Source organism: Crinia signifera, chromosome 6, assembly GCF_055691185.1.
Source record: "Crinia signifera chromosome 6, ASM5569118v1, whole genome shotgun sequence".
Classification (NCBI taxonomy): domain Eukaryota; kingdom Metazoa; phylum Chordata; class Amphibia; order Anura; family Myobatrachidae; genus Crinia; species Crinia signifera.
In genome coordinates, this window is record NC_139222.1 from 106,097,338 (window position 1) to 106,123,416 (window position 26,079).

General features: G+C 43.2%; 2 protein-coding genes across 2 annotated transcripts in view; both read left to right on the top strand.

Moving 5' to 3' along the window:
* The window catches only part of LOC146007943 (peroxidasin homolog), a 106,244-nt gene extending 92,123 nt beyond the window's left edge, over positions 1-14,121 (top strand). The window contains exon 21 of the mRNA XM_083146736.1: positions 13,376-14,121. The gene's annotated coding sequence lies outside the window, so the exon portion shown is untranslated. The remainder of the gene's footprint in view (positions 1-13,375) is intronic.
* Positions 14,122-17,873: 3,752 nt separating this feature from the next.
* The window catches only part of SRMS (src-related kinase lacking C-terminal regulatory tyrosine and N-terminal myristylation sites), a 30,486-nt gene continuing 22,280 nt past the window's right edge, over positions 17,874-26,079 (top strand). Inside the window, exons 1-2 of the mRNA XM_083150071.1 lie at positions 17,874-18,268; positions 23,169-23,290. Of these exons, the coding sequence (XP_083006197.1) occupies positions 17,874-18,268; positions 23,169-23,290 (517 nt within the window). The remainder of the gene's footprint in view (positions 18,269-23,168; positions 23,291-26,079) is intronic.

The window sequence follows — 26,079 nt, forward strand, 5'->3', positions numbered from 1 at the left end:
ACTTTGTGGACCCCAGTGTGAGGAGTTGAGGTTGGTTTTACTCCATTGCTGTATATATCTGATGTTGATTAAAGCCTTGTCTGTCTACTCTGATAGTGACTGATCAATAACGCAAACCTACTAAAATGTGCTCCTGTGAAAACATTACATTGAATTTAATAGCAGTTAAGCCCATCTATTTACATAGTTACATAGTAGGTAAGGCTGAAAAAAGACTTGCGTCCATCTAGTTCAACCTGGTATAGATATCCATTGCTGATTTGGTAGGGTCTGCTATTTTACAGACAAATTATATTTCTTATTTGTACCCATGGATGTTTTTTTCCAGTAAATGTTTGTCCAACTTTGCCTTGAACGCATTTAATGAGCCAGCCATTACCACCTCTCTGGGAAGAGAGTTCCAGAGTTTGACTGTTCTGACCGTAAAGAAATTCTTTCTACTAGCTGAATGAAATCTTTTTTTCTTCTAATCTATACTCATGCCCTCGCGTCCTAGATTCCTTTCTAGTAGAAAATAGGGTGTGTGACAGTTCCTTATATTGGCCCTTGATATACTTGTACATGTTGAGCATGTCCCCCCTTAAACGTCTCTTTTCTAATGTAAATAGTCCCAAATTGCTTAATCTCTCCCCGTAGCTTAAATTCTCCATTCCCCTAATAAGCTTTGTTGCTCGCCTTTGGACTTTTTCTAATTCTATGATGTCCTTTTTATAGTGTGGGGCCCAGAACTGTACTCCGTACTCTAGGTGAGGTCGCACCAATGCTTTATATAGTGGCATAATTACCCTTGAGTCCCTAGTTTCCATTCCCCTCTTAATACATGCCAGAATTTTGTTGGCCTTTTTTGTAGCTACATTACAATGGGCACTACATCCTAGATTGCTGTCTATTTGGACTCCTAGATCCTTTTCAAGTATGGAATTACCCAGTTCCTCTCCGCTAAGGTTGTAACTTGCACACTGGTTGTGTCTCCCAAGGTGCATAACCTTACATTTATCTACATTGAACCTCATCTTCCATTTTTTAGCCCACTCATCTAGAATTGCAAGATCATTTTGAAGCATGGACATCTTCTGGTGATTTGATGACTTTGCTAAGTTTTGTATCGTCCGCAAAGATGGATACATTGCTGAGTAACCCTATCCCAATATCGTTAATAAAAATGTTAAACAAAATGGGCCCCAAAACCGAGCCCTGGGGCACTCCACTTAGTACCGATATCATATCTGATACGGCACCATTCACAACCACTCTTTGTTCTCTATTACATAGCCAATTCCCTACCCATCTGCAGATATTTTCACCCAATCCTAGGTTCTCCATTTTATTAATCAATCTCTTGTGTGGGACAGTATCAAATGCTTTAGCGAAATCTAGGAAAATCACATCTACAGCATTTCCATTATCGAGGTTTTTGCTAACCTCTTCATAGAACCCTAGTAGATTAGTTTGGCATGAACGATTTTTCACGAACCCATGTTGGTTAGTACTGAGTAGACGGTGATTATCTAAATATTCCTGGAATACCATCCCTTAAAAATCCTTCAAATAGTTTACCCACAATTGATGTTAAACTAACGAGTCTGTAATTAGCGGGATCTTCCTTTTTTCCTTTTTTGAATATTGGCACTACCTCTGCTATTCTCCAATCTTTTGGTACTATACCTGACGATAGTGACTTGCTAAAAATATAATGTAGGGGGGTAGCTAGTTCATCCCTTAATTCCATTAATACCCTCGGATGAATCCCATCTGGCCCTGGTGACTTATTTGTTTTGAGTTTGCTTAGCCTCAGTATTATTTCCTTCGGCGTGAAATCCACAATGAGATCTGGCTTATTTGTCCCGTTTGTGGTAAATGTTCGTTCCACAGTCTGCTCTCCCTTAGTAAATACTGATGAGAAGAACTCATTTAACAGTTTTGCTTTTCCCTTGTCCTCAGTAACACTTTTTCCACTAGTATCAGTTAGTGGGCCTATGTTTTCCTTAATTAAACGTTTACTATTTATGTATTTAAAAAACTTCTTTGGGTTGGTTTTGCTTTCAGTGGCTATGCACTCTTCATATAATATTTTAGCTGCTTTGATTACCCCTTTACAAGTTTTGTTTGATTCTTTGTATTTTGCGAACGCCTCCTCATTCGAGTTATTTTTATAGAATTTAAAGGCTCTGGTTTTATTGTTGATAGCTGACCTTACTTCTTTGTCCAACCATGGTGGCTTTTTTTTGTTGAATTTACCTTTAATTACTTTAGGAATGTATTCAATAGTTAGTGAATCAAGCACCTTTTTTAGAGTATCCCACATTTCCTCTGCATTTTTTCCCTCCATAACCGTTTTCCACCCAATTCCTGTAAGGGCTTCCCTGAATAATTCAAAGTTCGCTTTTCTGAAGTTTAGTATTTTTGCAGATCCTTTTTGATGTAATTTACTGAAGTTGATTTCCAGTGAAACCATATTGTGATCACTATTCCCTAATTGTTCAATTACTTTTGTGTTTGAAACTAAGTCTGTGTTATTTGTTAATACTAAGTCCAAGAGCGCCTCATCACGATTTGGAGTTTCTACCGTTTGTGTAATAAACTGGTCTTTAAGTAAGCTTAAGAACCCATTGCTTCTTGCTGATTTACCTGTTTCGTTTTCCCAATCAATGTCGGGTAAATTAAAATCCCCCATAATTAATACCTGACCCTGATTTGATGCTTGTTTGATTTGGTTTAAAAGAACAGACTCTTCCCTTTCATTTATATTTGGTGGTCTATAGCATACCCCTATTATAAATTTGTTTTTTGGTTTCTTATTATTGTCGGTTATCTCTGCCCACACTGTCTCTGAGTTGTCGTCTTCCAGGTCTGTGCTCATATTTTTCTCACATGATGTTAAGTTATTATTTACATATAGGCACACACCCCCGCCCCTTCTATTTTCCCTGTCTTTCCTGTAGAGTGTATATCCCTTCATGTTTAATGCCCAGTCATGCGACTCATTACACCATGTTTCTGTAATACCAATGATGTCGTAGTCATCCCTACTGATCACCGTTTCAAGCTCCCCGATTTTACTCACTAAGCTTCTTGCATTAGCCAGTAAGCATTTTAATTTGTTTATTTTTAGCTATGGCTCTAATATTGTGATTAGTTTCACCCCAGGACCCATTTGAATTCTTTACTAGCTTCCTCTTTCCCCTCTCCCCTTCAATAGACTCTCTACAGGCCTCCCCACCATGCACACTGCCTGCCCTCTCCATAGTTCCGGGAATTCTTCCTCTGTCATTCCCTCCTTCCCGTATACTAAGATCATCTGTACCTAAGAACTGTAATGGGGTAAAGTGACTGTTACAACATAACATTTTATTACATGACATTCCTGATGCACCCTGAGAGTTACCCCCGATTATACCCTTGTTATGTCCCAGGGCTTTGTCTATGTCTCCGTCCCCCCCCATCTCCTTCCCCCATATGATTCCTGATCCCAGTCCGGCTTCTTTCCCTGATGGTCCCATAATGTCTTGCTGCCCCCACCCCCCCGTCGCCTAGTTTAAAATCTCCTCCAACCCTCTAACCATCCTTCCCCCCAGCACCGCAGCCCCCTCCTCGTTCAGGTGCAATCCATCACGGCAAAAAAGATGGCGCCTGACCGAGAAGTCCGCCCAGTGTTCCATGAACACGAATCCCTCTTTCCTACACCAATCCTTAAGCCACACATTTACCTCCCTGATCTCCCTCTGCCTCCCTGAGCTAGCGCGTGGCACTGGTAATATTTCCGAGAAAATTACCCTAGATGTCCTCGCCTTTAATTTCTTACCTAATTCTCTATACTCTTTCTTGAGGACATCCCACCTACCATTGACTTTGTCGTTGGTGCCGATGTGCACCAAGACCGCCGGGTTGCTCCCAGCCCCTCCCAACAATCTGTCGACTCGGTCCGCGATGTGCCGTACCCGAGCACCCGGGAGGCAACAGACCGTGCGGCGATCGTGGTCCCGATAGCAGATTCTACCTCTCTAATTTTATTTTTATTCTTTTGCAAACCTTAACCATATTTGAACCTCAGACCTAAGGATATTCATTAACCTCCTAACTGAGCAATGTGAAATGTTCATCTTAATCTAATACTGATGCTAACTGTAATCAGGGTTAGACTGGCCCACAGGGGTATAGGGGAAACCCCCATTGGTCCCCACTGCCTCTTCTAAGCATCGGGTTCCAGACTGTGCACTTATATTACACATTATATACATGCAATATGTTATACTTATACTGCACAGTGGTGTATTTTCTATATTGCATTGTTTTTAACCTAGTACATTGCATTTGCTATCAGTATCATAACTCCTCTGGAGACTGGCGGGACCCCATACATATGTGTCCTTACCACTTCATACTCCTGTTGGGCCCTTCATGCCCTAGTTCAACACTGACTGTAATGCCATATACCATTTTTCCTACTCAAAAATAATCCTCAGGCACTTTTATCAATCGTTCCTAGCATAGGTGTGTGCACATTGAGTGTTAGGGGTGCACAGGCACCTCCTAATGCTGTGCCGCCTTTATTAACACCTCCCTGCCACTAGCAATACCTTTTACCAAATCATTTCGATTTTTAGAACTGTATTCCATTAAAAGAATCGCCCATCAATCAATTATGTGTGTTTTGCATTGTTAATTGTATTAGACCATTGTCATATCAATACATACCGGAGTCATCCATATATTTTTTGCATGTACTGTTACACAGAGTAAAAAATATTCATGAGATTATGGTGTGGCTGAGACGCTTTATATTGTAGCGAGTGCAGCGGCGTAACTATAGCACCGCAGCCCCCGCCACCGCGGGGGGGGGGCGCTGTGCATGTGGGGGCACCGGGGGCTGCGGTGCTATAGTTAAACCCCCCCCCCCCCAATCCCCCGCAGACTTACCTATCTCGCTGGTCCCGGCGGCTCCGTTCTTCTGCTGAGGACCACCACAAAATGGCCGCCCCCATATAGCACACAGTTCTCTGAAACTGTCTGCTGTATGGGGGCGGACATTTTCTGGTGGTCCTCAGCAGAAGAACGGAGCCGCCGGGACCAGCGCGATAGGTAAGGCTGTGGGGGATTGAGGGGGGGTTTGCAGGGGCGACGGGGTAGGGGTGCTTGGCGGGGGGGCGGGGGGGGGGCGCCCAAAACTTAGCTACGCCACTGAGCGAGTGCCAATAGATGATTGTAGACCTGCCTGATTGGCGGTGTTTGACATGCCCAATAGGTGGTGTTAGGCACACCTCTTTGAAGGTGCACCCCCTAATAAAATGTGCTGTGCACGCCTATGGTTCCTAGTGGATTGTTACCATGCTTATTTTGAGACATTGTTAATTGGTTAAAAGTGATTTGGAAGATCGTGAGCTGCCAATTGGGAAAGTTATATGTTTTTTTTCTTTCATTGAGTAGAATAGTCATATATTTATTGATATTTTTTATAGTTTACATGTATTTGAATATAATATTAAAATGTTATTTATATATTTGCATTCTCTCAAGACCCCATACACACAGGGTGATTTTAGCACACAATGCCCTGTGTATGCCCCATAGTGATGGCGATGCATGGTCCTGCGCGTCACTGCATCAGCTCAGATATTTAGTGTATGCACTAAAATATCTAGTCCGATGGCCTAGCAAGTAATAGAAAACACAGTGATTCGCACATACAGATAGAGCCATCCTCATCTAGCCCTTTAATAAGATTAAGTGAGCCAGAGCTGTCGGATTTAATTCTATGCTAATCCCTTACTGTATTGTTCTATGTATTGTATTGCAGCTGAGAACAATAGGCCTTGGCTCACCATGGCTATCTAGAGAAGGCTATCTGAAGAAGGCTCCATTTGTATCATTAAGCAAACATTGCTATGTGTGTGTATGGGCGATCTAGCTAACTAGTTCTCAGAGCACACATGCTAAGCAGAAATCGCCCCGTGTGTATGGGCCTTTATTGTTTCTTGAAGCTTTTCAGATCAATTATTGGAACGGCCTTCAATTAATCAGTTATCAATAGATACATTGCTATTACTGCGTCCAAGATGAATAGTTGTCAATAAATGTACATCACATAAGTCCGTGACAGACCAAAGCGTTTATAGAGCGCGAAACAGAGTCACTATAAATAGTCTAGGTTAGCATAACATCACAAGTAAAAGTATAATATTTCTGGTAAAACCCATGATTTACAAGACAACAAAGCTTGAAGCAAGAATTGTCTGCATCTGCATTTTCTTAGCATTCCAGTAAGGAGACAAACAAGACTATTTATCTTGTCAAAAATGTAGATCTTGACGAAAGAGCCAACCATTTTCTCTTTTTCAAAATAATTTATTTTATATCATCACAATGGTCTGTATGGAAACACATTACCATAAGGATATACATTTCAAAGTCCTCTTTTTGAACTTCGGAAGGTTATTAGTTTTATAACCTAACAGCAAAATGTTAAAATGTATTTACGCGTTAAAAAAAAACCTTCTTTGCACAAAGACAGTAAATAATGATGAATATAAACATTTATAGTCTTTTATACTGTTTACGTGAGATTCTGCAATAACTGTTTCGTTCCCTGTTGTATGTGTTTGTTGTACTTATTAATTTGATCTGTAATATAACATTTGTGTATTATTCTAATCATTTTCCCCCACTTATGTCTTCTAGAAGGTGGAAATATGTCATTAGTACAGTATGGGTGATATTTAATAGGAGGAGAGATTCAGAAAGTGAGAGATGTAGTAAGAAATCTCCAGGTTTTTTTTTTTTTTTTTTTTTAAAGCGGCAATCATTTAAATGCCAAAACCAGTTCGATTTTGAAATGTAAATGATTGCCGCTTTAAAAAAAATGGAGATTTCCTGCCAAATCTCTCACTTTCTGAAACTCTGGTTGAACTGATCAAAGATGCGTTATCCACCGATGATCTCCCTGATAAACTTGAGGATCTCCTCCCCTTGTGTATTACGGTCCATTTATGTTTGAGTGAACGAGGCCTAAAAAGACTAAAGAAAATACTCATCTGGAGTTCAGCCCAATCCCTTGTTCTCGCCTCATGCTGTTCCTCCTTTAACTAATGAACCGATGCAGATCGGTAGAGCCCGTTTGTCACCTGAGGAGCACTCTAGGAGACCACACGAAAGATTATATTTATATTGTGCAGCTCCAGGTTATTTCCATAATTCTTGTACCATTCAATCTCTTTTGAAACTTTGTCTGGCCCCCAACATGTCCTTGCTCTAGCAGATACTGAGGCAGCCAGGAAACTTTATCTCGCTGGCTCTTGTGAGAAAATGTAATCTGCCTACTGTACCTATTGACTCTCACTTGTTTATGACAGCATGGGATGGCAGCAGAAATGTTTGCAGAGAAGTTTCTCATCAAACCGCTCCAATTTCCTTCCATGTGGGGATTCTCCATCAGGAACTGAGTTAAGAATTCCTGTCCTCCTATGATATTGTACTAGGGATGCCGTGGCTTTGACTCCACAATCCCCAAATCAATTGGGCTACCTTGCAAATTGAGGAATGGAGTAGTGCATGTCATCAACACTGTTTAACTTTAGTGACACCCCCTTTGAGCTGCCAAGTTGAAACCCTTACCTGGTGTGCCACCTGTTTATGTGGATTTCCAATACATCTTTAGTGAACAAGCAGCTTATTCCACCTCATCAGGAATGGGACTGTCCCATAGATCTCCTCCCCGGGGTCACACTTACTCGTTATCTGTACCAGAAACACAAGCTATGACTGACTACATTAAAGAGAATCTGAAGAATGGCTTTATTCGTCCCTCGACTTCTCCTGCCAGAGTCAGATTATTTTTTGGAAAGAAAAGAGATGGAGGATTCAGACACTTATTTATAGGACTCTCAATGACATCACTATCAAAAAAAGCTATCTGCTTCCTCTCATCACAAAGCTATTTGACAGAGTCAAGGGAGCCAAAGTATTTACAATATTGGATCTTAGACAGGCATATAACCTAAGAATTAGTGAGGGAGATAAATGGAAAACTGCTTTTAATACCAGGGATGGCATTACGAGTCTTTCGTAACGCCCTTTGGGTTGAGTAATGCTCCGATTGTATTTATTTCAACAATTTGTGAATTAAAAGCTCCGTGATACCCTCTAAGTGTATTTAGTTGTCTATTTGGATGATGTCTTAATATTCTCCCAAGATCTCTAGTCCCACCGAATGCAAGTTCGTCTTCGTAAGAACAAACTCTCCGCAAAGATTTCTAAGTGCACTTTTGAGGTTCCTTCCATTCCTTTTCTTGGTTACATCATTTCCGGATCAGAACTACCATGCCACACTTTGTGGCATTCGCCAATTACTATCAGAAATTTATAAAAGGATACTCTATCCTGATTGCCCCAATTACTGCCTTAACTCGTAAGGGCAGTAATCCAGTAGACTGGACCCCAGAAGCCATCTCTGCTTTCCATTTGCTCAAAAAAGCCTTTATATCTGTGTCCATTCTTCAGCCAGACCAAGAGAAGCCTTTCCTGTTGGAAGTAAATGCCTCCAGTCTGGGGGTAGGTTCTTTTCCCATAAATTCCTTCTGGCAGAAAGGAACTATTTGGAGACCAATAGATGCTTGCAACAAAACTCTTTGGAAGATTGTCATTCTCTCTTATTGCCGTTCCCAATAACGATTTTTACAGATCATAAAAATCTCTCATATCTCCAGTCAGCCCAATGGATGAATTCTCTTCATGCCCACTGGTCCCTGTACTTTTCCTTGTTTGATTTAAAAATCCTGGTACCCAGAATGTGAAAGCTGATGCTCTTTCCCATCCCATGCAGGAACATTCTGTCGCCTGTGAAATGCAACCTATTATATTAAACCTGGGAAGATGTTTTGTTTCACCCCGAATTGCGGCATAAACTCCTTTCTTGGTCTCATTCCTTTGGCTTTTCTGGTCACCCTGGTGTCCTAAAGACTCTCGAGATTTTTCAGCGTTCCTACTGGTGGCCGAAAATGAAAATTGAGATGAAAGACTTTGTCGCTTCCTGTCCCATGTGTTCTCAGCACAAAGTATTTTGACAATCTCCTGCTGGAACCTTGCTCCCACTGCCTGTACCCTTGTGTCCATGGACACATCTCTCAATGGACTTCATATAAGAACTCCCTAAGTTGCTGGATTGTAATGCCATATGGGTAGAGGTGGATCGCTTCTCAAAAATGGTGCACTTCATACCACATAAGGGACTACCATCTGCTCCCCAGCTGGCCCAAATATTTGTCCAACATATCTTCAAGTTGCATGGTTTGCCCACTGAAATCGTATCTGATCAAATAGTTCAGTTTGTTGCTTGCTTCTGGAGATCATTGTGTTCTGTCCTGAAAGTGAAACTGAATTTTTCCTTAGCACACCACCCTCCAACCGAGATCTTGAATCTTTCCTACATCTATATGTTACTTTGGGCCTTATTCTAGTTCACTCTTTCTGACAAAATCCTTCTTAGATGGACAAAACCATGTGCACTGCAGGGGGACAGATGTTACTTGTGCAGAGAGAATTAGATTTGGGTGGGATTTTACTTCAAAGTGAGATCTATATTGCAGTGTAAAAAATTAAGCAGCCAGTATTTACCCTGCACAGAAACAAAATAACTAACCCAAATCTAATTCTCTCTGCACATTTTACATCTGCCCCCCCCCCCCCCTGCAGTGCACATGGTTTTGTCCATCTAAGAAGGATTTTGTCAGTGAACTAGAATAAGGCCCTTTGTCTCAGGACAATTGAATCCGTCTGTTATCCTGGGCTGAGTTTGACCACCATTATCATGATCACACTGCGACCAGTTATTTCTCTTTTTCATGTTTTTGATATTTCAGCACCCAATTCAAATGCCACAGTGAGAAAAGTCTTTAGTACATACATATTTAGATGGCATTGGTAAGGTGCTCTTAACCAGTGAATTCTTTAGATTTCTGGATTTTGGATAAAAGAATGAATGAAGGGTTTTCAGGGATTTTCTTTAAAACAGGATCCCTAGTAAGTAGATGCTAGTGTTTCTTAATATTTTGTTCAACTTGTTTGAAATCTCATCCTGTAAATAGTGCCCATTTTTGTTTACCTCTTTTTTTTCTTTTCTTTTTTTTTATCATCGACCTTTGTTTTTAATCTTTTTTTTTTCTTGGCAGATTATCTATGTTCCTTTGCAATGTTTTTGTTCTAGGATTTTCAAAAGTTCTTCTTCCTTGTACCCTTTGTCTTTGAATAATTGTTTCATTTAATGCATTTGTTGTTGACAGAACTTATTGTTACTGCAATTCCTTCTTAAGCTGGGTACACATCTATACAATCCCTGTTTTCTTGCTACCGTTCAACCGACCGTAGACGCGGCAGACCGTCCACAAACAACAGCCAATACGCGCGTACACACCTGTACAATTTTACTTGCGACGTCCGATCGCAAGAAAACGATTGTACCACCGTACACACTCTCGATTTGGGCTTTTGACACGATAGATATAAACAAAAATTATAATAATGGGCTGGGTTAAGGGCATACCAAAACAAAGAGGCGTGGGGACAGAACCTAAACAAAAGTGATTTCCTTTTTTACATCAGTACTGGCTGTGCAGAGAACACGTACATTCGTTCCGTTTGTTTTCTACCACTTTCATCATGAGCTTGAGAAAAATAAAGGTTTGTACTTGCATTCTTGCTGCTATGGCCACAACATTGCAGTCTATAAAAAAAACAGAGGATCAAGAATCGCAGCTGCTGGACCAGAGACTGGCTTCTGAGGCGAGACACCTTCTCCCATATGCCATTGTTACAGGAGATACGGGAGAAAACCCTGATGACTTCCGGAATTATCTACCTATGGATGACCCTACCTTCATTGAGCTGCTGGCATTAGTCACCCCTTTAATCCAAAAAGAGGACAATAATTTCAGGTGGCCTATTTCAGCTGAGCAGAGACTGGTGGCAACGCTATGTTTCCTGGCTACTGGGAGGTCACTTGCGGATCTGAGGTACAGCACTGCTATATCCTCTCAAGCTCTGGGATTAATAATACCTGAGACCTGTGATGCCATCATCCAAGTTCTACAGGAGCAATACATGAAGGTAAATATATGCCAAATAATATGCATGTACCCCATCTTTATAGCAGTTTGTCGTATGTGTGTCCCTAGACACCCTGCCGGCTGACTAAAATAGACGCTTACCACCCATATGTCTGTCCCTAGACACCCTGCCGGCTGACTAAAATAGACGCTTACCACCCGTATCTGACCATAGTCACCATGCCGGCTGACTAAAATAGACGCTTACCACCCGTATGTCTGTCCCTAGACACCCTGCCGGCTGACTAAAATAGACGCTTACCACCCGTATGTCTGTCCCTAGACACCCTGCCGGCTGACTAAAATAGACGCTTACCACCTGTATCTAACCATAGTCACCCTGCCAGCTGACTAAAATAAACGTTTACCACCGGTATGTCTGTCCCTAGACAAGAAATATAACAAAGAAGAGAGCGCACTGTGTTGATCAATTGTATATTTTTACTGAACAATTAGGAATACATTTAATACATTATATAAAAAATAATAAATTAAAAAACAGACAATAAATTTAAAAATATATGCATAGAGCACTATAAATTCATTGATTAAAACCTTCCGACTGTGATCTACTTTGTGGTTAACCAGATTGTTAATTTTTGCCTTCAATTGAAACAGTTCCCAGGGAATCAATACAGTTCCTTTTGGTATCTTGAACTAGTATATTACTGATAGCTATCAGTGGGGCGATGCTCCTTATTGTAAAAAAAGGGGGAAGAGTTATATTACCAGGTGTCTCCTGCGGGTAGGTGGGGTGGTGATGTTGGATCCCGATGGACACCCGCTGCTACCGGTGTTGCTCCGATGGTGAGGGAGCCGGTACCGGGAGCAGGTGTCTTAGGCGGGACTTAGCAAGTCTGCTAACAACCAACGCGGCCCCGATGTGAAGGGAGCCAGCGCCGGGAGCTGACAAGGCTGGAGAGTGAGTCCTCGCCCGGACGGTCAGATGTGGTAGACGTCTCTGCGCACCTATACAGGGAAACAACCAACGCGGCCCCGATGTGAAGGGAGCCAGCGCCGGGGGCTGACAAGGCTGGAGAGTGAGTCACGTCCGGACGGTAAGATGTAGTAGACGTCTCTGTGCACCTGTGCAGGGGACACTGGAGGATTGAGCCTTAAGCTTGTTGGTGGGAGCAATCCGGCAATGTGGAGCACAGATGGATCAATTCAGGCAATCTGGAAAAGGGATCACGATCGGAGTTTAGGAACGTCTTGACGCGTTTCTCCGTCCTCCTATTGCTGACGGTTTCATCAGAAGATGGTCTGTAGTTGATCAGCCCAGGTATAAAAAGGTGGCCCATCCAATCATTGGAGGGCAGCAATCTAATGCACCTGTTGGTTGTTTTAACGATTCACAAGTCGGAAACTTTATTGCTTCATAGCAAGCTGTGAATTTGTAATATAGTACATAATAAGTGCTCAAACTGAAAAGTTCTTCATAGATAGTAAAAAACATATAATATACATAAATTATTAGATAATAAATTATCTTTCACCCTGCCGGATTTTAGACACTAACACCAAATAATATTTGTATAGTAACATCTTTTATTATAAACTTGACAAACTTTGAAACAGAACTATAAAAAGTTTTATAATAAATATGGCAAAACAACTATAAACCAAATCAAATTTACTTAAAGTGTCTGGTAATGGAGGGTAGTATCTGTATTCATCACTGTTTGGGAGCGAGATGGTGTTTCCATGGTTCCATGTTGCTGCCATGATTGCCCTGAAGTGTGGTACTGGGGATAGTGGGGATAATGACCTGGCTGGTACATTTGGTGGTGTGGTACTGGGGCAGGGTTGATGGGTTGGAATGGCATAGGGGGGTCATCTGTGAGCTGGGTTTGTCGGGTAAGGGTCCCAACACTGGCCCCGTACAGGGTGTCATTGATGATCCGTTCAGCCACTGCCCTTGTTGCAGGATCTAGTTTCCGCAGTTTTTTTGCAACATTGTTCCCCACGTGGTCCTGCTCATCTTCATCCAATGCCATGAGTCGATTGGCAGACTACAGAATCTGGCGAGTCATCACCTCAGATGTATCTGGTGTCTGCCTTGGCCTTTTATGGCCTCTCCTTGGTGGACCTTCAGGCTGCTGCGTGCCTTGCTGAGTGCTGGTTGTGGGTGTAGGCATAGAGCAGAGGAGGGGTGAAGGCAGCTGTGAGGCATCAAGTGTCGGTGAACACTGCTCTTCCGCAAATAGTTAAGGCTGTAAAACATAATGTAACACCAAAATCACTGATTTGTTTTGTAAAACCTCTTTATTTCTATATTTCAGTTCCCTACGACTACTGAGGAGTGGCGATCTATTGCCCAAGATTTCAAGGATCTTTGGAATTTCCCCAGTTGTGGTGGTCCCATTGATGAAAAGCATATCCGAATCATGCCCCCTGCTAATAGTGGCTCTTTTTTCTATAATTATAGGGGCTTCTTTAGCATTGCTTTAATGGCTATTGCCAATGCCAAATATAAATTTATCTTTGTGGACTTTGGCAAAAATGGCAGGGTTTCTGACAGTGGGGCTTTGGAAAAGACCATGTTCCATGACCAACTTAAAAACAATGGACTTAATTTACCAGAGCGGACACAGAATGTGAATGGTTTGAACTTTGTTTTGGTGGCTGACGAGGCCTTTGCCTTGCACGCCAATGTTGTGAAACCCTACCCCCAAATGTCCCTTAACAGAGAACGCAGAATTTTCAACTACCGCCTGTCAAGAGCTAGGCGAGTGGTTGAAAATACATTTGGCATACTTGGCAATAAATTTAGGATTTTTCATAGTGCCATAAATCTGCGACTAGATAAAATAGACAAGGTATTTATGGCCTGTTGTGTGCTGCGTAACTATCCACGCAGAAAAACACTGTCTGCACACCCCAATGTTTCAACCATGCATGACAGTGAAACAGTTGAGCCAGTAGGATTGACATGTTTGGAGACCAATCTAAACACAAGAAATGCTACTGTGCGTGCAAAATTGACCAGGGAAGAATACTTGCAGTACTTTAATGGTGTAGGCGCAGTGGATTGGCAGGATGACATGATCTGCTAAAAATTGCTATGACATGATACCTTTGTACTGTACTGTATTTGTACTTTTTATCTTCATTTTCAATAAATATTTCAAATATTTGTAATCTGTGTACTTACTGTGCCAGAGAGGGTTTCCTCAGGAACTTCAGGGGTGCATGGTGTGGCACATGGGGCAGCCTGGACCGCAGCAAAATTGCTGATGGAGTCCCACGGCAGCTCTTGGTCCACCATGAATGCCAGCAGATCGTAGTACCAGAGCCTGGGCACATAAACTTGGTATGTACCAGCCCCTGATTTTTTTGGATCCCTCGACCTTGTTCAGCTCCTTTTGAACACTGTCCTCATGTAAGCAATCCTTGTCCACACCCATTCGATGTCCGCTGTGGGGTAATAAGGGAGGCTGACCTTCACCAACTCCTCCAGCGTGACAGCTCTCTTCTGCCTGTTGGAATAGTCTCTGGATTTACTATTCCAGAGACAATTCTGATCTCTGTAGGACTCAATGAACTCCTTCATAAACTCCACGTTCTTCTCTGCCATTCTCGAAATGTCTGTTCAAAAATAAAACATAATGGACATTACTTTCATGATACACACAATACATCAATACAGCATTTGTCATAACGGGGTTACGTGTCAGCCGGCAGGGTGACTATGGACAGATACGGCAAACTGACTGTAGTCGCGTACCTCATCTTTATAGCAGTTTGCCGTATCTGTCCAGGGTGACCCTGACGTCTGACTGTAGACGCTTTCCGCCGGTCTTTATAGCAGCCGGCAGGGTGACTAGGGACAGATACGGCAACCTGCTACAAATATGGGATGCATGTATATTATTATTATTTCTTTAATTATACATGGGGAGAGGTGAACACTTATTGTGCTGTAGGAGACATCATGCAGCTATGGAACGCCCACATGGGCATTCCAGCTTTGGCAGTATAGTCGCAAGAACGTCCAGCATATCGGTCAAACGTGCGTACACACTGCACTTTTGTTCCGATATGGACCCGGCCAGTCGGATGAAAATGAAACAGCAATGACCGACCGAGTATGGATGGATAAGAACCGTTTTTGGACGTTTATCGCTCGTACAGAGGGCGTCGGGACAGTGTACACACCTATACAATCTGGACGTCCGTCCCAGAACGGAAGAACAGCCCGACGATTGTATAGATGTGTACCCAGCTATACTCTGAGGAATTGATCCTTAGGTACTGTTGGTCTTCTTTATTGTTTGTGTTTACTGCACCCAAAAACACCATACTGATACTGTCAGAAGTTCCATGTGTTAATAACCAGAAAGCTTGCTGCAGACCTTGGCCTAAATTGAATGAAAACAACATTGTGAGCTGTAAAGTGGTCAAAATTGTCTGGAAAGGGCTGGAAATGAATATTATTGAGGTCAATATTACTCTAGGGACAAAAAAATGCAAAAATTATGTGATTGGACTTTTTTTGACCAATTTAGAAAAAAATCCAAATCCAAAGCTTTCACTGCCGCTTGACAAAGCCAATTAAAAATCCCAGTGACTAATCCAAATTTTCGGCCCCGGCGACCATCTCTAGTGTGTACGCACTATATAATTTAAGTGAAATCACTGCTATCATATTGTTTGCACATTGTGTACCCAGTTTAAGTAAGGGCTTCTCTATGAATAAATTAATAACATTCAAGTAGATTAGGGCAGTGCTGGAATAAGGGTGTTATGGGCCTGGAGCAAATATTATGAAAAGTGGAGGAGGTCAGGCCACTGCCATGTAGAACCCATACACTTTAAGCTCCAATGTCTCCCTAAATATATAAAAGTACAAAGATTGCAAACAGAAATGAATTATGGGCAGCCATGCAACCAGCTGGTGTCTGTCAGACGATCATCATGCTGTCATAATAATGGCCCCATTGTTAAACTGGCCCTGGATTAGGGACAATGGGCCTAATTTAGCATGGAACACTTATCAGAGAATTCGCAGTGGACTACGACCAGAAAGACTCTACTCCAGTGGTTCCCAAACTGTGTGCCGTGGCTCCCTGGGGTGCCTCGGGACACATGCAGGGGTGCCGCGGCTTGGTGGTCCAGGACCAACTCAAATTATTAATGGTTAATTATTTATGAGCAAGACCAGTGCTGGTGGCTGGCAATCATAGAATGTGTACAAACAGAAGCAAATCCTGCCCTTTACCACATAACTGCCGCTAAGAATCGCATATAAACCCAATCTAATTCATTTTTTTGGGACCTAGGGGTGCCGTGAAAAAAATTCTGATTCTCTAGGGTGCCGTGAATCAAAAAAGATTGGGAACCTCTGCTCTACTCAAAACTGCAAATGTCACAGGCAGGTGCTGTGGCCCAAAACATAGCCAGCCTGCGCCTGACTTTGCAGCTAGGGGGTAGATGGTGATGTTAGTGAGCTTTGTAGCTGTGTAGCAAAGCACTTGCTCCTTAGCGACATGTGAGAAAAATGTTGTGGCATTTGGCTGGGAGAGACCCTCTTCTGGACGGCCCTCCAAGGTCTACATCGTATCACAGTTTTTGCAAAATTGGTAAAAATGTTAACATACAAAAGGGTCAACATGAGGTTTTCATGTTTTTTTGAGTGTCTATGACATAGGTCGACATGGACACCGAAAGTGTTCTGCATCCACTCACATGGCTCCGTTCGATCACCATGCTTCGGGCACACTATTATAATCTAACTCAGGGAGACATGTACTAAGCCTTGGAGAGTGATAAAGTACCAACCAATCAACTCATAACTGCCATGTTACAGGCTATGTTTAAAAAATGACATGAAGCAGGCTAGATAGTACTTTATCTCTCTCCATTTTTATCACTCTCCAAGGCTTACTACTGTACACCTTCCAAACAGAAATAATGGAGTCATAAACACTTATCCAGCGCTCTCTGTTATGCTTCTTCTGCTGAAAGCCTTCGTTCAGCATATACTCCACATGTAGGGAATATAAACAGATAACTTCATAGTGTAATCTGTCACAAATTAATTATTTATTACACAATGAAACCACCAGTTAAAAAATAATCCAATCCAATAAAACTTCTTCCAGTATCCATTCTATGAAGGGTGGTAATTACCAGAAGCGGAGGAACTGCAGACATACAGTTCAAACAAGCGTGCAATAAAGTCTGTGAGGAGATCTGGATACCGGTACTCCCTTCTCCTCCTGTACACAAGGCTGTTCCTCAGATAGCCTGGAATCCCCCTCTCTCTCTGCTGAAATGGACACGGGTGCGGGCTCCACCACCGTGGTGTTGGTCTCAGGGAGAACCTTCTTTTGGGAGTCTTGAACTATTTCAGCTGCTACACCTGCACACATTTTTATCCTGTATACATCTATATACCTACTGTACACCTTCCCCTCATCTTGGAATGAGGTAGAATTATGTTTTTTTTGTGAATACAGATCATTTAAAAAACTAACAGATTGGAGCATGTGAATTCTCAAGTATTTGTAAATACTGATTTATATTTTGTCTGCTACATGTGTAAAGATTAGTTCTGAAGATTTGCCAGTATACTGGTTGGTTCGCATTCTTTTTTGCTCAGTCTTCCTGGTTGCAGTAAGTTTCTTTTATGAAAGTTCAGGTGATCAGGAAGTGAACAGAAAAATAACTGCACTGCTAGCAGTCAGGGAGAAGCAGAACACCGTTGCAAGGTCCAGCATGCTCACAGACAGGTGACCAGTAGCCAGGTAGGTAAGGCTAGCACTGACCTGATCAAAAATGGAGGCCTTTTTAAAGCAACACCTGAGCTGGATGGAGTGTCTGTGGGATAAAATCTGGCCACCTCCTCAGTCAAGCAGGCAAACAACTGTGTCCACTATACACCATCCTCGACCTGCCAGTCTGCCAAGTATCGACATGGTGACGGTTCTATATGACTTTAATGCGAGATCCATAACGGAACTGAGTGTGCAAGAAGGAGAGGAACTCTGCAAAGTCAGAGACGAGGGAGATTATATCATTGCCAGGAAAATGAATGGAACCATGGATATGGGGCTTGTCCCAGCAAACTATGTGACCCTATCAAGTTTCTCCTCCAGTCCCGAAATCTCCTCCATTTGCAATCTTCCAGCCATTAATGGTCTTCAAAATGATTACATCATGCACACTGAGCCGTAAGTACTCCATTTACAGACGCTTCTAAACTGTGATAAATCTCTGGTGTACCTGGTGTATGAGTGATGTCTGTGAATGGGTCTTTGTAAACGAACAAGTATGTGTTCCTTCTGTCAACCCTGCTCCAGCCTCTCCTGTTTTTTTTTTTTTTTATACCCAATTGAATTGTCCTTTTTCTAGTGATTGTGATTTCGGTAGGGGTGGGATAGGGGGTGAATTGGCATACCTTATTGGGTGCCACCAAGCAGAATTTTACAGAAATGCTTCTAAAATTAGATGAATGTCTCATTCAAGGCTTAGAAAGCAGCAATTAAAAAATGCAAATGTCTATACTGCACATGAGCATCGGTTGCCTGGAGAGGAGGAATGGAAGCCTAAGTGGAGAACAGAATAGGCATGTACACAGGGACAATTGCAGCCTGAACTGGGCCTAGTGACGGAGGTGAAGGAGGTGTGACCAGTCCCATATTGGAGTGTACACAGTTTACACTGTCGGCCCAATGTCTCCCTAAATATGAAAACTTAATATAGAATATTTATGGCCGACCATGTGGCCAGATGAGCAGTTGGTCATCTCCACGCTGTCATGATGTAGGGCCTACTGTTAGTCCCATCTCTACATTCAGGGGTTAAAGTGAGGGGGAACGGGGTGGAACGGAGTTTGACCACCTCTAATGGCGAGGTGGAACATTTTAACCTCCACATTGGCCCTGAGCAGTAATTCTCACAGAAAAGCATTCTAGTTTGCCCCCCTGCAAATCCCTACCACTGGCCCTGTCTCTGCCTAATGGGGGGAGGGGAGGGGGGTAATTAGGTGGCAGAGCGATATGAGTTCCCCCACCTCTGCATGACCACATTAAGCCCTGCCCCCATTGTTACTTTCATCCTGCTTGTAAAAGCACCACCACACACCGTCCCTGGGGATAGTTTCCAGTAAGACACGTCCCTAGAGGTACATCTCTTGGGGGACATGCTGGGTTGGTATAAATGCTGGGTTGGTATAAATGTACATGATCAGGATAATACCAGCAGCCACATCTGTTTGACTGTTTATGGGTCTAAATCAGAGTTGAGCACAAATACAAAATCTTTCTCAAATGGACAAAACCATGGGCCTGAATCAGACCTGATCGCTGCTGTGGGAATTCATACAGTGGAGGATTATCGATATACTGTGCATGTGTATAGACCGCAATGCGCGTGCATTTAGAGGGAGTGCTAAGAAAAAAGCTAGGCATGCCATGCAATCCATTTGCACAGGGAGCACATTAATTTGCAGCGCAGGGTTTCACTCAAGCTGGGCAGAGTCTATCTTATTGTTGGACAGTGCTAAATTCACTCAGCAGTGATCAGGTCTAATTACTCACCATGTGCACTGCAGTTGCGGCAAACGTAACATGCACAGAGAGAGAGAGTAAAGGCCCATACACACTGGGTGACTTTGAGCCAAAAGTCGCTCAAAACAGCATGTTTGAGCGGCTTTTAGCTCAAAGCCGCCCAGTGTATATGCCCCAGCGGTGAGCGGTGAACGCTGCTGCGCGCTCCCGCATAATCGCTGAGAAAGCCGTTCATCTGCTGGTCCATACATGCTGGGCATAATCGCCCAGTGTGTGGAACTTTACATTTGGGGGAGTTATTTTGTTTCTGTGCAGGGTAAATACTGTCTGCTTTATTTTTACACTGCAATTTACATTTCAGTTTGAACACCCCACCAAATGTAACGCTCTATTCAAGTTACATTATTCCCACCCACAGTGCACATGGTCAGGGCCGAAACTAGGGTGGGGGGGGGGGGGGTAAATGACCGCCTTGCCCCTGGCGCCGAAGACCCCCCTCCCCGCTGACAAAATCGCCGGAGACCCCCCCTCCCCGCTGACAACATCGCCGGAGACCCTCCCCCCTCCCCGCTGACAACATCGCTGGAAAAACCCCCCACTCCCCACTGACAACATCGCCGGAGACCTCCCCCCCCCGCTGACAACATCGCCGGCAACCCCCCCTCCCCGCTGACAACATGCATACCTCCTGTGTGCAGCCAGCGGGGGTCCGGGGACAGGTAGCCGGGTTCCGGGGACTGGTGAAGCGGCAGCTTGACTCCGTCCGTCTCTCCTACTAGCGCGGCGGCGGGAAGCGCTGATGACTTTGAAAAGACTTGCCAGACGCTGATTGCCTGAATTCAGCCAATCAACTTCCGGCAAGTCTTTTCAAATTCATCAGCGCTTCCCGCCGCCGCGCTAGTAGGAGAGACGGACGGAGTCAAGCTGCCGCTACAGCGGCTACCCGGAACCCCGCTGCCTGTCACCGGACCTCCGCTGGCTGTCCCCGGACCTGACAGCGCCCCCCCACCTCTAGCGCCCGGTGTGCGTGTCCCCCCAGCCCCCCCTAGTTACGGCCCTGACATGGTTTTGCCTATTTGCGAAAGATTTTGCTTTAGCAATCAATGCTATATCAAGCCCTATATACAGCATTGATCCTTCTAGCTGATCCTATTTCACTCATTACCATAATATCCATATTCTAACAAGTCAATTTTGACTGCTGCAGAACCGAAGATTTTCGTTGGATCTATAACTCTATAAATTACATTTTATAAGGAAACCATGCCATGCACACAGTGTCTATTCAAGCAGGCAGAGGGGCTAAGGACATGGCCAGCAGCTCATAGAGCACAGGCCATGCCCACACAGTTCTGAAAATGGGGGAGTGGCAGTGCACAAAAAAGTGCAATTGTTCTTTCATTTACCCCATAAAATCGCTGAAATGTAGTAAGTCTTGCAGACTCATAAAGTCGAGAGAGATAAATAAGAGCCAATCAACTCCTATCTACCATGTTGCAGGTTATGTTTGAAAAAATAAATTAGCTTATTGGTTGGTAGTTTATCTCTCTCCACTTATCTCTCTGAAAGAATAATTACATCTGCCCCATTTTATGATGATGTGCCTTTATTCTAGCATTTGTGGTAAACAGAAACATAAGAACATTCCTTAAATCATTTCTGTTTGTTTCTGATCCATAAACTCATGCAAATTTTGAGGTTCTAGATCAGGGGTCCTCAAACTATTTTGCTCTGGGACCCCATCAGACAATAAAAATAATTACAGGAACCCAGCAAGTTACCCAGAAGGGCATCACATCACATGTGTAGTCAGCAGACAGCACATACATGGCAGCATTGTGGAGGCACAAAGTGATGGGAGGAGTCTAAAATAACAGACAATTCTACAGATTTGTCAGGCTCCTTGAATCAGTGACTGAGATTAGAAAAGTCATCAGCCTGATGGTCAGCAACATGGAGTCGTGACCCCATGCTGAGAAGGTCGGGACCCACTTTGGGGTCAGGACCCACAGTTTGAGAACCGCTGTTCTAGATAATATAACAAATATATACATAATCCCTTTTATCCAAAGACCGATAAAAAGATAGACGGCACTCACCTGACTTGTAGAAAAAGTTTTTGTATAGAAAATGACATGACATTTACGGGCTGTGAGGTGCAGTAGTGCTGGTGTAAGTGACTTCTTGTTAATTACACTAGCACTACTGTACCTCACAGTCCGTCCTGATGAAAAGGCTGTGTAGCCTTGAAACGTCGACAGAAAGCTATGTAAATGTGATGTAATTTTCAATACAAAATCACAACCGGTGAGTGCCGCCTATCTTTTTACTCATCGTTGGATAAAAAGGATTATATCTATACTAAGTAAGGAAGGCACCTTGGCAGTTGCCTCATCATCTGGAGTACCATATTCCTTACTTTTTTTGACAAGAAGTACTGCCAGTAACCACTAGAGGCCACTGGATGGACCAAATTGCTCCTTAACAGAAAGTAAAATCGAAATGATATGTTTCAAACTTCCTGGTTATGGACTATAATAAGGGAGCTGTGAAGACAGAGATTGGAGGTAGGAACACGTAAGGATGAAGCCTTCGTTTTGATGGGCTTTTGATTAATATATAATAATTAGATGTACAAAACTAAATTTTAATTATTAGCCACATCATTACTATCAACAGCAATCAACTACTCCCTTGCTCATAATTACCTACGCTCCCGGAATGGCTGGGTGGGTCCCGAAAATCGGGCCCCCCAGAAGGGTGGGCCCCGAAAATCGGGCCCCCCAGAAGGGTGGGCAAGCCTCCAGCATTTAGCAGGGCCCCAATACCCCTTCCTTATGCTGGTCAAATACTGGCATTTGTGGCTCTTTGGGGTGGAGGCGTGGCTAAAATGACACTAAAATTCGTTATTTAGTACCAACCCCTCCCCGAAGAACGGTATGGGGGCAGGGCTTAATGCCGGCAAGATTCTCCCAGAGAGGAGACGCATATGCAGTTAGGGCAAATATGCAATTGCTGCCTAGGCACATAAGCCGATTGCTACAAATAACAAGATGCATTTGGAATTGTGTGTAATTCAGGATCAGACCGAGGGCCAGATTCTCTAAGCTTCCAAAGTGATAAAATGGAGAGTGATAAACAGCCAGCCAATCAGCTCCTGTCTGACATTTTTTAAACACAGTCTGTGACATGGCAGGTAGGAGCTGATTGGCTGGCTGTTTATCACTCTCCATTTTATCACTTTTGAAGCTTAGAGAATCTGGCCCCAGTCTTTAGATGATGACATGGAAACAGATATTGTGAAAGTGTTTGAAATGACTGAAAGGTATTTGCTCCGCAAACTATAATTAGAATGTGCATACAGTAGAATAAGCAAACATAATGAAAAATGACACTGCCCTTATTTGATGAAGTTTGATACTGCGGATTTCTCTTAGGTGTGTACCAGATATGGAACAAGAGAAAACTGCATTAGCATAATACTGTTACTGAAGCAAATAATTAGCCCCAGTGCTTGTTGTCGTTGGTTGGCTCTTACTTAACTTCTGCATTCTTGTTACAGCTGGTACATAGAAGTTTCTAGTCGTCAAGAAGCAGAGCGACTGCTTATGTCTCCCCCTAATGCCAGTGGCTCTTACCTGGTCCGTCCCAGCGATACTAACCCTGGTCAATATTCATTATCAGGTAATATCACTAATTGTGGATCTTTTCAAATGTGCGAGCAAGTAATAAATACACCTGTACACCAACTAGGTGATCTAGCAAACATGCATTGTTAGAGGTGCCTGAGAATTGAAGTTGGAAAACACTGTTCTAGAGACTGGGTTGGGTACGGGAGACATGCACTTAACAATGCTGATGGTCACATGACCTACAGCTGCATACCGTAGTATACAAAGTCTTTCCCAACCCTATTACTCCCTTCTTTCAGCCTAACCATAACCTCCCTTTCTGCAGCCTAACCTCCATTCCCGCAGCCTAACCCTTCCCTCTTGCAGTCTAACCCTAAACTCCCTTACCACATAATTTTCTTATAAATCATATACAATAAAAAAGCATATTATATATATATTAAATGTATATTACTTGTAGTTGTTTATTCAGACATTACATGCACCCGATTTTATGCGCATGTGCAGGACTTCTGTGCGAGTTCCCTTGGCGACCTGCACTATTGGGGACGGGAGGAGGGGAGGGGGGTTATGGTTCATGGGCATTGCCATGCAAAACTGCAGATAGCGGCGTGGTGCTGGGTGCGGGTTGCCGACATCACATGATGTCAGCCGTCCTCCCTGTCTTTGGCTGGAAGCCCATAAATATGTCAGTCTCCACTGACTTATATTTGTGAGCCTTAGAGGAATCATTCGATGGTCAGCGTCCAGAGCAGCTGGTAGCAGGAGTAGTCTATTCATTGAGACAGAGGGGCTGGGGGAATGGCCAGCAGCTCTCAGAGCGCTGGCCATGCCCCTCACAGCGGGGAAAACAGGGGCATTACCTCACAGAAGCGCCGCGATCGTAGGCCTATTTTAAGGGCACACGAAAGTGTTGGGGCTCCACTGCCACCAATGTTGGGAGGTATGCCATAGCTCAGTGGTTCCCAATCCTTTTTGAATCACGGCACCCTGGCATATCAGAATTGTTTTCACAGACGACTAGGAGAAAAGATTCTTATTTTGAAATTTAGGCAAAATAGTAAAGTAAGTGAATTTATGTTTGTATGCCAGCCTTAGGTTTTAATTATGTGCTGAGGGACAGGATTCATTTCTGTTCGTCCACATAGCTTATGATTGGCAGTGATCAGCACTGGTTTTGCCTATTACAGTGATACTTAATAATTTGCATTGGTCCTCAGCCAGCAACCCGAGGCACCCCTGCAAGAGTCCCAAGGCACGCCAGGGTGCCACGGCACACAGTTTGGGACCCACTGCAATAGCTGGTTTTTGCCTAATTGTTGGGATTTCCTATGTTTTTAGATTGTGAAATATCAAAGCCTAAATAAAGAAGTGTTTATTTCACAGTTTTTAGAAATGAGGATATTCCAGTTTCCTTTCAGTACATATGAAGGTTAGAAGAGACATGAGTTACTGGATAAAACATACTGAACATATTTCCTCAGAGTTCTAAAAGCTACATACTGTAAGGTCTGAAATTCTGTTACGTAGACAATCTCCCTCAGAAAAGGGGTGTAGTTCTGTTATCTGTTCTGCCCTGAAAGTAACTTGAGCTGAACCAGCAAAGGACACAGGAATTGATCTGTGGTTTAATAGTTTTATTCACTTATGTAGCATAAGAGTCTAAAGTTACCTCTAAAAGCAGAACTATCTCAATGTTTAACAACTAACTAGATTTATTAAAGCAAAATGTTTCAATATAGTCAGTATTATGAATACAAAATACACTTGTATTATTAGTTATATAAAATGTATCATTTGTTGCCCATTTTTGTTTTCCTTTTGTAAGCATCTCTTGCATTCAATAGGAAATTGGTTGCATCCAGTTCATCCCAGCTGCCCTGAGGCAAGATAAATATTGGTGCCCTCCAAATAGCTCAATCAGTAAGGGGTCTGTCTCCAGTAATGCTGCTTTCAGACCGCAAAACTGGCTTTGACCAGGTATTTTGAAACGTTTCTAAAAACGAGTCTGCCAGGTAAAACCCATTTCACACCGCATCTCTTAAACGGGATATTACCGTTTAAGTGCAGTTTTTTTACACTGGCAGATCAGTTTTTGGAAGTTTTCCAAATACAGGATCAAAGCCAGTGCGGTCTTCAGCAACCCCCCCCCTGTAACACGCTGTGTGGCAGCGTGTTACAGTTTTAACACCACCACCCCCCCCCCCCCCCAACCAATAGGGCTAACCCCCCCCCAATGTGTTTAAGAAAGCCCCCCGTGCAACCGGTACCTCATGCCTTGCGGATCCCGGCTGTGCAGACTCCTGCTGCTTATAAAAAGAAGTGACTTTTGGAAAATGGCTGCCCCCATACCAAAGACAGTTTTTTCAAACAGTCTTTCCTATGGGGCAGCCATTTTCCGAAAGTCACTTTTTTTTATAAGCAGCAGGAGTCGACAGTCAGGATCGTAAGGCAAGAGGTACCGGCGCATGGGGGTTTTCTTAAACACATTGGGGGGGGGGGGGTCCCCTCTCAGCCAGGTCCCCTCTCAGCCAGGTCCCCTCTCAGCCAGGTCCCCTCTGCGCTGGTCCCTCTGAGCCAGCGCAGTGCATATTTAACGAGCCGGCCGAGCATTGCATATGCGCATATGTAATTATCGGCTAATTACATATGCACATATGTAATTAGCGGCCGGCTCATTAAATATGCAGGCACTGGGGACCTATCGTGCTCACTGCTGCCTGGGTACCGTTTCAGACCACAAAAAAAATGGGTCTGAAACGTGTGGGACCCTGCTTTTTTACCGTTTTAAAATACTGGTTATTTTAAAACGGTAAATTCACTCTGGACCTTTCAGACCAT